The sequence below is a fragment of the Agelaius tricolor genome, unplaced genomic scaffold, assembly GCF_023055355.1.
Source record: "Agelaius tricolor isolate 1412-34295 unplaced genomic scaffold, bAgeTri1.0.p SCAF_16, whole genome shotgun sequence".
Taxonomy (NCBI): Eukaryota; Metazoa; Chordata; class Aves; order Passeriformes; family Icteridae; genus Agelaius; species Agelaius tricolor.
In genome coordinates, this window is record NW_027269276.1 from 13,813,157 (window position 1) to 13,828,464 (window position 15,308).

Sequence of the window (15,308 nt, forward strand, 5' to 3'; positions counted from 1 at the left end):
CCCCCACAGATAATGGAGCTGTGTGATTATTCAGCAGGAATGTTGGCAGAGAAAGCCCTGCCTCCCCAACCTTGTTTTGAATAGGCTTCAAGATTGATATCAGGAGTATCCCCGGATAGCTTGTGAAGTACCAGAACCTTGTAAGCGGCATGGAGGGTGAGGCAGATGTAATTTGGTCCATCTCAAAGAAAACAATTTGTTATGCAGACCAACAAAAACAAAGATTAAAAAATTAGTTTGAGGCACTCCTGTGCAACAAAGCTATTTGAAGGATAGTCCTGGAAGGGTCTGTTTCTGGACTGTCGATGGTGTGACACTGGGCAGTGAGAACGTATCATGATCTAAAACATTTTATTGTTATTTATTTATGCCTTCTCTACCTGAAAGTTTAATGTCTCTTTCAAGAGGAGGCTTAAGCAGTCACATTTTAAATACTTTGTGCAGAAATTTAAAAACCTTTGTTGCCTTTCATGTTCTCCTAATTTTCTGTTTTCAGACAGAAATCTGTATTTCTAAAGGGTACAGGTGGGTTTGCCTGTTACTGTTAGAGTACTCAAAGTCTCATGAGTCAAAAGCAAACCTCCAAGGTTTGTGGTACTTCCTCTTCAGCTCTGTCATTCAGAATGTCTGGGTTCTCCTTTGCTCTGAACCTTCCTTTGCTCACAGATAAACAGTAAATCATCAGGGAACAACCGAATATAGGGGAGCTGCAATCTAGCTGAACAGCAGGTCACTTTCTTGACACTGCCACAGGCAAGACAGTGCAGGGAAGAACTGTACAGGGAGATGTATGGATTAAAATACTCCATGAACAGTGCAAGATATGGCAGAGGAGATATACATCATCAGTTAGGCATTTTAAATAATATACTCTATACCTTTCTTGGGACTTTGAGAGAATATCTGTAGGACAGTAAGTAGTTTAAGTTACAAGAGATTAATTAAGTTTTGTGGAGATGATGTGGCCAGACAGAAATTTTCAATGTTTTCTGGAAGTACAGTTTTCTCTCTCCAGCTATTGAGACACTGGATGTCATTGTTTTGGCAAAACCCTCAAACCCATGCTGCTGCTCACTCAGTTTGCCTTACTTTTAATGAATTCCAGATTATATTAAAATCTTTCTGACAAGCATTTTAGAGCCACCCTGGTTCAGGGTGTGTCTCCTGCAATGACAAGCAAATTTGGAATACTGGCACAAAGAAGAGCAGCTTTATTTGACTGTGCAATGCCCTATGTGAGGAGCAGCCCTGAAAAGAGCATCCTGACTAGTGCAGCTCTAGTGAAAAGGCAATCCTGAACACAATTCTGGGAGAGAATCCTAAGGTATAAATGGCTCACTTGTTCCATAGGTTAAATCCTGGCCCCTTGGAAGTCTGTGGCTAAACTCCTGCTAATGTTGATAGGACTGATATACCATCCTATTTGTACTGGGTTTAAGAAGGTGATTCCTTTTGATAGGCAAAGAGGCACAAAAGTTGCCCAGGAACAGCTTCCTAAATGCTACCAAAAACACAAAGGAAGGAGAAGGGAAACAACTTCTTCTCATTCAGGAGCTACGAGTTGTCCAAGATAGGATCCAAAAGATTCTGCAGGAGCAGGAATGAATGCTAATGTAGCCTCCCAAAATCCTTACACAGGGCATGTGTGTAGCACCATAAGCTCACAGACTTCTCAGAACAGGTCAGATCACCTTTAGGATTCTTATTGCTAAAGTTGAAAATGCCAGGTTGCAATTCTTCATGAAGCCTAAAAGCAGCAAGAGATTGTGTGATCCAGAAGAGCTCACACAACCCACTGCCTGTGCAGTAGGAAGACATTCTGTCTACATCATGCATTGGGACATTCATCTCACTTTGGAAATGAAAGGAGAATCCTGCTGAGTAAATTAGAATCAGTGGTAATACAGCTGTTAGCTACAAACATTTGTTTGGCATGAATCAATCTCAACTCTCCCGTAGTTTGCTTTGATGGTCTCTCTAGTATCTTGTTGACTAATGATGAGATCATGGTTTGTTAATCTAAGTGCATAAAGAAAACATTCTGCCAAGCAAAATGCAGACTCTTTTGCTGGGGTTTATTGCAGTTGTTTATAGACCTTTTGTTTACACAGGCATCCAAACCAATTTGTTGGATATTTATTTGGGTTACTCTGCAGAGCTGCCTGAACACAGACCTGAATCCTATCTTAAATCTGTCTGCATTTTAATGGGTCGTAGTTTGAACAAAGTGGAAACCAGCCACTTAGGATACATTTCTTGTTGGCCAGAACTTCAAATGTTTTCTGTGCTATCTATAATTCTCATCTTGAGAGCATTTAACAACTGGAGGGAGTTGTAAGCCAGTCTGATTTGGAGGTTACACATTTGGTTTTAAACAGAAGTTATTAGAACTCATTAAACTTTTGCAACAATCAAAATACAATTTTTATCCCAGGCAGGGCTTTAAATCTGCATTCTAAAATATTTATAACTTCTTACTCTCCATAATAATCTCTAACTTTAAACCCAGAACATACTGCCCTCAACTATTCCCTGCGTACCAGGAACTTCTGGGTACACCACCCCCACACCAGTTCCAGTTCAGGTGGAGCACACAGGGAGCGACTTGGGCAGACAGCTCACAGCAGGAGAATGGCTGGATTTGCAAAGCCTTAACTGAGCTCACAGATTTGAATGGGAATAAAGGCAAATTAAGAGTAAACCGGCTTCTGATGGCTGCTTTTCTCTGATATTTGAAGGCCTTTCACCTTTTTTGCAAAGCAGAAGTTCTTTTAGAGAACAAGAAAGTAATATGAAAGTACTCTTTGCATTTCTGGTATGTGTAAAAATTGTCCCCTCATCAGCATTTGTCTTGGAAATACATAAAGCCCACTGTTATTTCACTGGGCAAGAGACTTGTAGAACATCTCAACTTCTGAGCACTGCAGCCTAACAGCAGACACATGGGAAGGCCAGACATCCTGAGTTTGGACCTGTTCTTAAACTCAGAAATTGTAAATTGATAAAATAGTTGCTAATATGTTTTTTAAAGGAATTCAGACAAGAATATGTGGAACAGTGAAGCTGAGGCAGAGAGGGGCAGTGCAAAAGGAAAAGGCATGTACAGTAAACAACAGGGATACAGCTGAGCTTTACCTCTTCCATGCTCCCAGTGAGTGGGAGCTCCACGCTGCAGCTTGGGACCAGAAGGAGCAAGGAGAAATTCAGTAAGATGTAATGAGATATGTACATTGATTATGGACTTTCAAGGAAAGGTAGGAGCAACTGTTAACATGATCATATTGGCTGGAAGAAAGTTTGGTTATGGCAGTTTAAATTTCATCTGATTGTGGAAGATGAGGAAAAAATGTGTCAGTGAAGCCTGAGAGGAGATTGCTGTAATTAAGGAGGATCATAGATTAGCCCTGGTTGACTAAAACCAACACAATAAAAATAAACATTTTGGTTAAAATGCCTGTACCAAGCAGGCTGCTGAAGAGTGAACCGAAGCAAGCAGAGAAGCCAAGAAAGCTACTGGAACCTAAGGAGGCACAGTGGTTTAGGTGGGCTTTCATACTCAGTATGATTTGATTTCTTTCAGTGTGACAGATGTCAGAGTGAAATCCATAGACTGCCAGGTGTTTGCAGAACCCTTCCCTTTCCAAGTGAGCTGTGGAGGGAAGAGCTTTGGGGTCCATGTACTAGGGGATTGGGAGAGGAAGATGATCCATGGGAGAGTGTTTCATAAGAAGCAGATAGGCTGAGGGATGCAAGAGTTGGCAGACTGTTCTTTTAATGTGTGCAAGCTAACCCATAAAAGGAGGGGCAGCAGGAAAGATGGAGAGAAGTGAAATCAAACAGCAATGACACAAGAGAAAAAGAGCTCTTTATGCTTTTTCATGCATTATTTAGTGGTGTGGGGGGGGGAGTAAATAGCAGTATTTTAAAAAAATTCAGAGCACCTGAGAATCTAAAACCCAGAGAAGAGAGTGCATCTGGATAGCTCTAAACTAGAAATCAGAAGCAGAAGTTGAAAGTTACTGCTGTGTTGTCATTGCATGGGCACAGGATTGAGGCCTCCCAGTCATCAGGAGTGTCAAGAGGTACTGGACTAATGCACAGGTGACAAGGCCATTGGCACATGGAATCCAAGTGTCCACATGCACCCCTGGGCTCTGGGAGTGTGCAAGTCATTGATTGTCAGAAGCTGTGAGGCTGCAGCAAGGAAAGGATCGCTCTACACATGGATCCTGCTCTTCTTCTGTGAGCATCTGGTACTGCTGCTGGTGCAAGATAAGATGTGAGGCTGGAGGGCTCTGTGGTGTGCCTGTGTCAGGCTTTATTGAGGGAAGGTTGTGAACTTGGCCTTTTGGCTTGGATTTCTATGGATTGGGTTCTCCAAATATTGGAATATATTAGCTTTTTTTTTTTTCCTGTGGGAGGAGCAGCCTGTTTTCTGCCTTTCAAGAAAACTGCAGAAAAAAGATAATAGCCCATTTTTTTGTGATTTTTACAGGCAAATGGATAGTTTTCATTAGCTATATGTATACTTCAAAGGTAAAGAACTTACATAAAAGAACCTCATAGTGAAAACTTGAGAAAAACCTGTGCTTCAGAATCTCAATTTGAAGATCTTTGTGTTTGTACTGATAGGTTTTATCATTAACTTGCCCATCATGAAGTGCCTTAACTAGCACATGGATGGAATGGAGGAATGGAGTTAATACCTGGTGTTTATACACCTAATGGCTATTGGAAATCCCCATCACTGGAGTGTACAGTTGACATGCTTCAGACAAGTACCAGAGAGACAAAATATTTCCATTATTATTTCACTAGAAATTGAAATCTGCTTTGGGGGAGTCAGAGACTCTAGTCCGGCTCATATCAGAATGTGCTGTTTAAAATGTTACAATGTTGACTTGCTGTTACAAAAATTCAGTGTTACAGGAAATCAGAAACAATATGGAATAGTTTACACTAACTCTGCATTAAAACGATCCATCTGTTCTTGCTTTAGGTTCTTAGAGAATTGCTTTTTCATCTCTGTAATGCTTTTCACTTCCTATTAGTAAGGCTTTTAAAGGTAGGCACTGAGTTAGTATAAAACCCACAGCTTTTGAGTTTAAACGCCTATTAAAACTAAAGCTGTCTGGAACTACAATAAAAATTTATTTTGGCTACAAGAGACAACTTTGAAACCTAACCCATCTGTATTTTTCCTCTTCCAAACAGTGCAACATCCTGTATAATAGAATATTTATCTTAAACAGAGACCACATATCTTTATAAAAACAATTGTTTCAACTTAATTTATGGGGGGTAATCAGCTCATATTAAAATTTTCAATATTCCAGGATGCTAATCTTAATTGGATACAGAAGATGTAATGACTAGAGTAATTCCCTAGAATAATCTGAAATCTGATGTAGCCATTGAATGTATGGCTAGAATGTAACCTGTGTATATTAGAATCTGAAGTTGTCATTAAAAAAACATGTGCAGGCATATAGTAATTGCAAAACACCTGTGTGTGCAAATTAGGCATACGACTGCAGCTACATTTTATTGGTAATTTAGGTTTGTGTGAGACTTGCAAACTCAATTACAGAATAATTCCACCAGAATAATTTATTTGAAATAATTGAGCTGATCTCTGCAATCCTTGGGCCCACCAGGGAGATACCCACACATATCTAGCAGGGCTGCATGGTCAGTGAATTCATCGACACAAATCAAAAAGCAAAGTGCCTCACTGTGGAGAGCAGTGTCCCTGGGATGCATAAAGCCTTCCACTGCCACGAGTGGGAGTCAAACATATCAAAGGGAGACTGGATCCCTGGGGTTTAGCTCCCTCCATACAATAGTTTGTCAGATTCTGAATTGAAAAGGGCTGGGTTTAGCACTCTCTAAATATAACCAGCCCTGAAACTCCCACAGAGATTCCTTTCTGTCTGCCTTCAGACGATGAGATAAGGCCCCTTCTCCTGTGACTTCAGTCTGGAGTACCTCTGTCACCCCCACCCCAACCCTGATAACAGCCAGCTTGGCACATATTTGAGAGCAAGATGTGATGAGAGTTTGGGGGGTTAGTCTTGCTTTAGATTGCAGCCTTCATCTTCAGAGTGAGCCTCCTCTCTAACATCTGCAGCATTGACTCCTAGCAAGGCATTTTGGCATCCAGGAGACAACTGTCTCCCTTCATCCTCTGGCCAGCTTCTTCCCATCATTTTGGGAACGGAAACCTTGGACAATCTCCTTTTCTCCCATCATTCCTTCCTTTTTAGACCTCCTCCTCATCCTCAATGTTCTTGTATGCAGCATCAAAGTTGAAGTATATTTGCACAATTTGCTCCCTTCCTCTCCCTTTTCCCCAAGTACAGCAGGATACACAAATTATGGATGTTAAAGCAGCACTTATGTGTGCTGTGATATACACGGGATGTTCTGCCTACTTGCATGTGATTCACATCCTCCTAAGCCCACAGGAAATCCCAGCAATATTTTTCCAGGCATATCTCCTGTGCTGAGGTGCTGAGCACAGCAGGGGCTGGAGGAAAGGAGCTGCTTGTGCTTGGGAAGTCCTGTGGTACATAAGTTTAGCTGGGAAGCACAGACCACTGTTATTTAGATGTAGCTCTTTTACCCAGTGGCAGTAAGAAATGCAGCACAAGGACTGAAGTATTTATTCATGTTTTACAGTAATGTGTGAATCCTCTTACCTCAGTGGATCCAGTGAAAGCAATTTTATCAATGCCAACATGAGAGGCTATGGCTGCACCAACAATTGGACCAAATCCTGGCAAAATATTGACAACTCCTGGTGGAAAGCCAGCCTGTCAAAATAGGAATGAATGAAGGTAAGCATGACTTATGAGAACTGTTAGAGCACGTTAAAGCAGGGGTGTGCTGGTGGTTCCCTCCCCACAAGGAGAGACAGACATCACTCCCCTCAATTATTCTTACCTCCTTGATGAGGGCACCCATATAGAGAGCACTGAGTGGTGTTTGTTCTGCTGGTTTAATAACTACTGTATTGCCACAGCACAGAGCTGGAGCAATCTTCCATGCAAACATCAGCAGGGGGAAGTTCCACTGTAGGAAAAAAAAACGGTTGATAGATGGAAAAATATTGCCGTGGTGTTTTGTTTTCAAGATGTCAAGCTGATACCTCACTTATTTCTCAGGCTGATCCTCAACATAAATCTTTCCCAGCACAAAGCAAGGATTTTTTTTAAATAGCTGCCATTAAGAAAGCAACAACAGTGACTTCTCAGTTCTTTCTCTCCTGTTCAAAGAAATACAACCCCCACCTGCAATCTCCATAAAAAGTTCTGTTATATGCTAATTCTTTAAGTCACAACTTTTTATTTAATTTACTGTTTTGCTGTTGGCACTTTTAATTCCCCCATGAAAGCAGGTCTTGCTTCTGATACATTTGGAAAGAACTGTTCATGTTGAAGCAGTTTTGGATGTAAATTTCATATCCCATCTTAAGATATAAAATTTCTACTCAAAATTATATAATCCTTAATTGATGAAATTACAATAAAAAGTCCATAAATGTCAATGGTTAATCAAAGCATTTAATTTTCTTAAAGACTTCTTACTGAAAAATCTATATGGAAGACATTAAAAGGACAGTAAAAAACAAGTTGAGAAATGCTTTGCTGCTATAAAATTTTGTATTGTCATTCATTATAACTTCATTGAACTGCAGCAGATGATGTAGTGGATTATATTAGTTCAATGCACAAACATGCCTTGGATAAAGATAAAAGTAACAAGCCTTGTGCACCAAGGCCTGATCCTAGCAGGTTAAGTGGATAGTCCTGCTGATTTTAGTGAAAATGTCAGAGTAATAAAATAACTGTGTTTTCACAATCACTCTTACAAATGCATACAACAGTCTCTTTTAGAAGGAGAATAGCAAATATCAGTCACAGAGTCAGCCACTGGCCAGAACGTGTTGCTGCCTGATGCATATCAGCTGCCACTCTCAGACATCTCTCTAGCCCCTGGCTAGCTTGAAAAAATACACAACTGTCTTTCCTTCACAGAACACCCAATTTTTTACTCCCTCTGTTGTTTATAAACTCCGGAGACAAAGTGATGTTTTAATTCCATCTCCAGTACATAAACCTGGGAGGGGAGCTGTCGGGCCAGCAGTGTGCTAACAGCCTGCACTTCTAATGGCATTGCAAGGAGAGCTCACAGCAGTTTTATAGGGCACTATATAGCCCTGTTTATGCTATAGCACTGCCAAAGAGCACGTTTTGATGGAAGCTGGGATGTGAAAGAGGATGAGGAGTTCACTGTTAGACTTGCTGTTTAATTTTATTTTTGAATAATGTATCTGCTTAGGCAATGGCCAAGCACATGCAGCAGCCTGGGCTGTCCTCTGGGACTGGTAGCGTGGAGGAAATACAGAACAGATCAGCAGTGGTGTTAGAATAGATGGATATGACAGCCATCTTCAGGCTTTGGAGAACAAAACTGAGGGAAGAACAAACATGTATGGTAGATGGCTGAGTACCCTGAACAAAGGTTTATACATCTAAACTAAATAAATCCCGCTTTCGGCATGATCCTCAGCCTGGGGCCAAGTTTCTTCAGCAGGTCTGTCAGTTCAGCTCAGTGAAACAAGCATAAGAGATGTGCAGCAATGCTGGGGTTGGATGTTGGGGTTGTCATTTACTAAATGCTCATCCATGTGCCTGGCTGAGGAACAGGGATAGAGCTGTGGAATCTTTCATTCATAAGGACCAAGTTAGGAGAGTGTGTAGGTGTTTGCAGGACAGCTGTAGCCACAGACTCTCTGAGTCATTGCACGTTTCTCTGGGCTTCTGCTGAGTGCCAAACACAAAAGCCACCCCTTAACAAAGGCATGAAATAGCAACAAATATAAATAGGAGAAAAGGGCTTTACATTGTTAAAGTAATCTTTTCTGGCTGCTCCTCTTGTAATGGAATTGCTCCGTGTTTCTGTTTAGTGGCTTGGTGGTAATGTGAACAAAATAAAAAAATCAACATCAACAAAAAAAATTCAGAGAATGGCCTGACTAGTCCCTCAGTGTTTTGTCAAGCAAAAAAGCTTCCACACAATATTTTAATAGCTGTATGTGAACCTCCCATTGAAACTTCTGCCAAAGCTGGTTAACTGGCTCTTCTGAAAAAGTTACCCTCTCAGTGCAATTCCCATGCAGTGTTCAGCAAGATTTTATTATGAGGGTGTCTGCTGGGGTGTAGGGGGAGTATTGGATTTGATGAAATGATGTGTTTCTCTCTTCCAACAAATAAAACAAACATTTCATGTCTTCTGTTAGCTACACAATGTTAATTGTAATGATATGTCTCCTGGAGTTTCCTTTTCTCCTCCAGCCTTGTAAAAGAAATAGCAGGAAAGAATGGAATTAAAATACATCACATTCTCCCAGGAACTGAGGAGCCTGTTAAATCACAGTAAAAACTAAATAAATAAAGAGACTACCACAGCAAAGCATCAATTTTCCATAAGTTGTGTGAACATCCATAACCACTGACAGCATATTAACACTGTGTTTTGCTTTGCTTGTTTTAATCATGTGAATTCTATGACTTGAGAACTTAACTCCTAATAACAGAGCCTAAACCCTATTAGCATGTTCAAATAAGCATTTGCAGGGAGGCTGTTAAAGATATGTCAACAATATGAGCTCAGCTTTTTTCGTAATGGAAAACACACATAGCTGAAGCCCATGTTTTATGTGTCTTTAAAGAGAGCTGGTTCAAATGAAAATAAATAGAAAGCACTAGTAGAGATACTCACAGGGATGATCTGTCCACACACTCCGATGGGTTCATGTCTTGTAAACGTAAAATAATCTCCATCTGAAACAGATGAGCATGCTTACTCTCAAGTGCAGTTTGACTTGGCAGAACAAAAAAAAAATTAAAATAGAGGGAGGGAAAAAATTCTAAGCATCAGCCTTTGATGGCAGTAAAAGAAATAAAGAAGTAATGGAAGTGTTTTTTTGTGAGCCAGCATGGGAAGCCTAGGTTCAGGAGCAACCTAATTGTTCTTTCTGTAGAACAAAAGAATCAGGCTTCCCATCAGAAAGTAACCTGCTTTGTTCCTTGGCAAAGAGCTGTACTGCACATAAAATTGCAGTAGCATGGAAGCACTTATGGCCTCAGCTGATTTAAGGGTGAGAGAAGTGAAGAGTCACAAAGGCAATTTCCTGAAAGGCAGGAGTGGAATACAGCAATCTAAAGGTGCATCTACAGCCCAAGTGTGGGGTAAGAGAGCTGACTCATCTGACTCATCTGCCATTGAGGACACAAGCAGTGTGAAGTGATGGAATAATGTACCACAATCTCTAGATGTGCAATGAAGAGGGAAAGTTTGTGACTTGTGTCACTGAGCATCATGTACTTCCTGTGGTCTGGGAGCACATGCTGAGGTTACGTATGCAGGTTTCTTCCCAGTTAACAAAGAGCCAGAAAGGGACCTGCTATTAGTTAAAGGATCAGTTAAGGTACTGTCTAACCAGTAGCTTTGTTAGTGTGCTCAGCCTGCATCTGTGCAAAGTAGAATTTACTGCACCTTTGTACCTCAATGGAGTCTCATAGCTGTATAAACTAGTCCAGACTCAAACTATCTCTGAATTTAGGTCAGATGTTTTTCAGGGAGGCTACAGCTGAGGGAAAGGCTATGCTAAAGGCATGAGCTGAATGTGCCCCTTGGCCTGTAGTGTTTGGTCATCTAGAAAATAGCAAATCTTTTAACTTGGGAAAATAATTTCAGCTAAGTATGTGAGAATGATGAGGTTACCTAGGCTTAATGGCAGGAGATGATTTACCAGGATAAGAAAAGGTTAGACAGCGGAAAGGAGTAAGAGGAGGAGGAGGAGAGATTACAGGGCTTTTGCTCCCATTGTTCTGTCTGACACAGGGTATGTGCTTTCCCTCCCAGTCTGGGCTGGGAAGTGGCTGCCCCAGCCTCTCCCCCGTTCAGGCCAGAGCTGCAGCCACCCTTGTGCAATATTGACTTCACAATGGACAGTGTGTTTTGGGAACCTGCTGCAATATCCTCTAAGATATATCTGGTAACAATAAACGGGTTAATCCTTAAAGTTTCTTGGGTTTAAGGAAAGACTTCAACTTGAGTTTGATTAGAAATAACTTATTGTCAGGTCTGCTTATTTCTATCCATCTACTTCACAGGATTTACTCGGTAGAAACCTGAGCTAGAGTAGCTAATATGTCAGCTGGGGGCCAATACAGAATAATTATGAGAAAGGTAGCAATAGTCTGCAACCAAGACAGAAGAGAGAAAATAAAGGAGGGAGTGAAAGAGAGAAAAGAGATTCAGGAAAAGGCAGAAAAAAATAGTTTATCAGTTAGTTTGTGCTGCATTGATAAAACATCGTTGTAGCGTTTTGATCTCCAGATGTTTGACAATTCCCCAGTGGAGATGAGAATATTTGTGACACAGACTAAGAGGATCAGTTTGGTTTTCCAGGTTGTCTTTCACAGATGCTAGCAGCAGTTCACAGGCCATAGGAAGATTCATCAGATCCGACAGAAGCAAATTAGAAGTCAAAATACAGAGAAGTACATACAAGCAAAACTGTCTAAGTGCTCAAGGGAACACAGAGGAGTCAGCTAAAAATACCAGCTTGTACTCGGTAGTACTGTGAGAGGTGGGTTCTCAGCCAGAAGGATGGTGGCAACATAACAGTAACACAGTTACATTAGCACTGTCTGACTTTAGATTGGCACTGCATAATCACTGCCACATGTCTGCGTGCTTCATCACACAGAGTTATAGATAACCTGAGCCTCTTGCCAAGGCAGACAAATGGTGGTTAATTCTGCCCAGCGTAGGCAGAACGTTCTTTCCGCAGAGCGGTGCCTCCCATGCAGAGCTGCTCTCCCTGCTGTCTCCCACTAGACTCTAGACAGCTGCCCTTTTTGACACCTACTTCCAAAGTTCATCATCCACAGATTTTCTGTCAAGATGGCATTTTTGAGGTTGCTTTCTAACAATATCTTTGGGAACATATGTGACTTGAAGTTATTCAGAAGCCTTGGACATCTCTGGACAGGCCAAAGGTGGATCTAAGAGCCACCCTGTCCACAATGTTGAACAAGCTGTTACCATGACAAAACAGCTCAAGAATTCAATGAGCTTAATTCCATTATTCTGAACAGTGAGCATCGAAAGGTCCCTGGTGCTTAGAAATTATACAGGAGACTTTTTAAATGTTTGAGACTTTTAAGTCATGCTAATGACCCTTATTCTAAGATGCTGTGGCTGATGATTGTTACTCTTTTCCTTTACTAGCTGGCTGCCAGAAGAACATTGTCTGAGAGGGACCTGACACTGATCCCACATCCAATCTAAAATTTTGTGTTAAAAGGGTATTTTTAATATATGCAGCTGAAGTAAACTGACATTCTTCAGTCCTCACTGATATTAATAGAGCAAGATCAATTTGCAGCTGCTTAGCACCTGGCCCAAAGACTTTCATTTTTTAATCAGAAAGCAAGTCCCATTTATCCAGGGATCTCACTTTGGGACAGCAATATCTTCCACAGATGTGTTTGCTTAGATTTCCATCAGGAGTCTCCAGCACGGATATTTTATTTGCATAACAACCATAATACAGTCCCATGCCTCATATAGCAGGACACAGCAAACAAGTGGGTGAGGAGAGCTGAACTGGTTCTTTAAACTGTATCATAGCATATATTGCTTTAAAGATACATTTCTGCTTGCATTCAGTTTATTAGTTTAAGTTTCTGGTCTAGCCTCATTCTGTTTTAATTTAAATCATCAAGGCTTTACGCTTGGGAGCAAGCAAAGGGCAGTCTGAAGGTTTTGCAGCTCTGGGGCCAAAAGGAATGTGACTGTAAAACACACTTCTTCTCCTACTTGTCTATCAATTGCCTATTTTTATTTTAAAGGAAAAGAAAACTTCAACAAAAACAGCAACAACAAAAGATTGGGAGGTTTCAGATTTATGAGCACACTGAATAGAAAGACAAGATTTAATAGTGGGGTTTTTTTGGTTTTGTTGTTTTGCTTATCTTTGGTGACCTGATGGTAAATGAATGTAAAGAGCACTGCTGTTTAACAGTGGCTTTGCCCTAAAACAGCTTCATGAGAATGACAAATTTATGGTGCAAAAGCAGAGGGATAAAGAGAAGTGTTAAATGAAGAATAATTGATCCCCTGAAAATCTGTGAATGGAGTTATGATTCTACACTACTGAAAACTGTGTTAGCACAAGGTTTGCACTGAGGAAGGCATGCTGAAAATGTGCCTTCCTTTCACCCAGCATAGTCCACCTTACTGAAAAAAAAAATCAGGTTTGATCCTATAAGGTACTTGAAACCAAGAATAAGCAGAGAATATTTATTCTCCTTAATCTGGCAGTGCCTTTTGGTGGCTGACCTAATTTCTGTGTACCTGTGGGGCTAAAGAGCAAGAAGGAGGCATTCACTGACCAGGGAGAAAGAGATTAGGGAACAGGAAATTTGCTGAATACATGAATTTATGGTGTGGTCTGCACTTTTGTATGATTAAATGTGAAGTGCAAGCAGCAAAACTGGGATTTACGAATCTCAGCCTAAATAACTGTGGAAAACTTTGACTCCTTGCAGGAATGTCTACACCTGAAATATTATTATTGTCATTTCTTTGGTGAAAATAAGATAGTGAAGATAAACATCAATCAGTGTACGTTGCAATTTCAATAAGATGAAACACAAAGATGAGTAAAACTGCAAGAAGAGTTACATGAGGTTTCCCTCCTGAAAATTTTGGAGGCATATTTTCAATTTATCTGCTTGCCTCACTTGGGTAGTTTGGTGCTTTGCTATAGAGAGGTGAGTGTGTGCATTGCAGATGCTGTCCCACAGTGAAACACCAGGGAAATAGCTGGGCAACAGCAATGGGCATGTACCCCTGAGTGTGCCTTACTGGCCCTGCTGGGGAAAGTGGAATAAACATGCATGAGCAATGAACATGTGCACCATGAATCTACACAATGAATGTTCATTTTCCTTAATGTTTTTCCAGAGATTTCCTTTATGCAGGTGAAAGATACACTTACCTTAATGACTGCACCTACATAAAATAATTTCATCCTATTTTGCCACGTTGTGTAATTATAGTATTTGGTACATCTAGTCCAGACTGCAAATGAATTTGTTTGCATCAGACAATGCAGCCTGTATTTGTTCAACAACTGGGAGGGAGGGGCAGGAGGAAGAAACTTCTTAAATAAAAATAATGGTAAGGATTTTTTCGCATCTCTTTAGCAAAGAATAAGAACGTAATAATTTCCTAGCATGCAGGAAATTTTATCTCATATATACAATATAAAACTCATCCCACTGAATAATCTGAAAAAGCATCTATTACAAAATATATCTCATATGTATGTAGTTCTCTATAGTAACATTAAGAACACTCTCAAAGTATAAGTTAAGTTAGATCCAGTGTTAGTCCAAGGTAAAAATATTTGCATCAGCAGTAAGAAGTCATATACAAACAAGATCTATACATAATGATACTGTTTCTTAAACAAGCACCCAACACTATTTTCATGAGTTCCAAGGTATTTTTCAGGCTATACCTCATCCATTTTTATACGTGTATCAATATTTAAATGTAGGTATTGAGCCATCTCCTTCTCAGGTGGATGCATGCAAAAGAAACCAAGCCCTCCTCACATGTGCATGTGGGGCAGACCAAGAGCAGGGCAGCCAGTCCTGCCCTTGCTGACTTTCCAACATCTGCTTCAGCAACTCACTACACGCTGTAGGAGCAACCCAGGCTCCTCCTCTGCCTTCCACAAAGCTGTGAGCTGCTAAGCTTTAGTCTGGCCATGAGAAGGTTTAGGTGCATAGCTGTGCTTTAATTCTCCTTACCTACGGGAATGGTCATTCCATGGATTTTGTCTGCCCAACCAGCATAATACCTCAGGGTTTTTATGACTCCTTGGAGATCTACATAGAAAGCTTGCAAAAATGGTTTGCCACTGTTCAGTGATTCCATAGTCTGCAGGACAAGAAAAAGTTAAGAGATGTAAGCATTGTAACAGTTTTGGACTATTGTACATAAGTATTCACCATCTTAACAGCTCTTGAACCATGACAAAGATTTTAATGAAGACCAATCAGTTGCAGCTTGGTGTAATTTTAACCCAGAAGGTTCAGAACAATTATCTGATCCCCTTTGTTACTTTTTGCAAAACCAAACTGGTTTCTTCTGGAGTATTCTGGAATGGCTATGATTTTAACAATATTTGTGTATGTTTATGTGTGTCTGTCTTGTGG

General features: G+C 40.6%; 1 protein-coding gene across 2 annotated transcripts in view; it reads right to left on the minus strand.

Annotated features, from left to right (window-relative positions):
- The window catches only part of ALDH1A2 (aldehyde dehydrogenase 1 family member A2), a 54,782-nt gene that overhangs the window by 12,108 nt on the left and 27,366 nt on the right, over positions 1-15,308 (minus strand). For both annotated transcript variants that reach the window (XM_071441629.1, XM_071441628.1), the window contains exons 4-7: positions 14,901-15,030; positions 9,787-9,848; positions 6,946-7,074; positions 6,702-6,815 (exon numbers count right to left, since the gene is read on the minus strand). In XM_071441629.1, the coding sequence (XP_071297730.1) occupies positions 6,702-6,815; positions 6,946-7,074; positions 9,787-9,848; positions 14,901-15,030 (435 nt within the window). The remainder of the gene's footprint in view (positions 1-6,701; positions 6,816-6,945; positions 7,075-9,786; positions 9,849-14,900; positions 15,031-15,308) is intronic.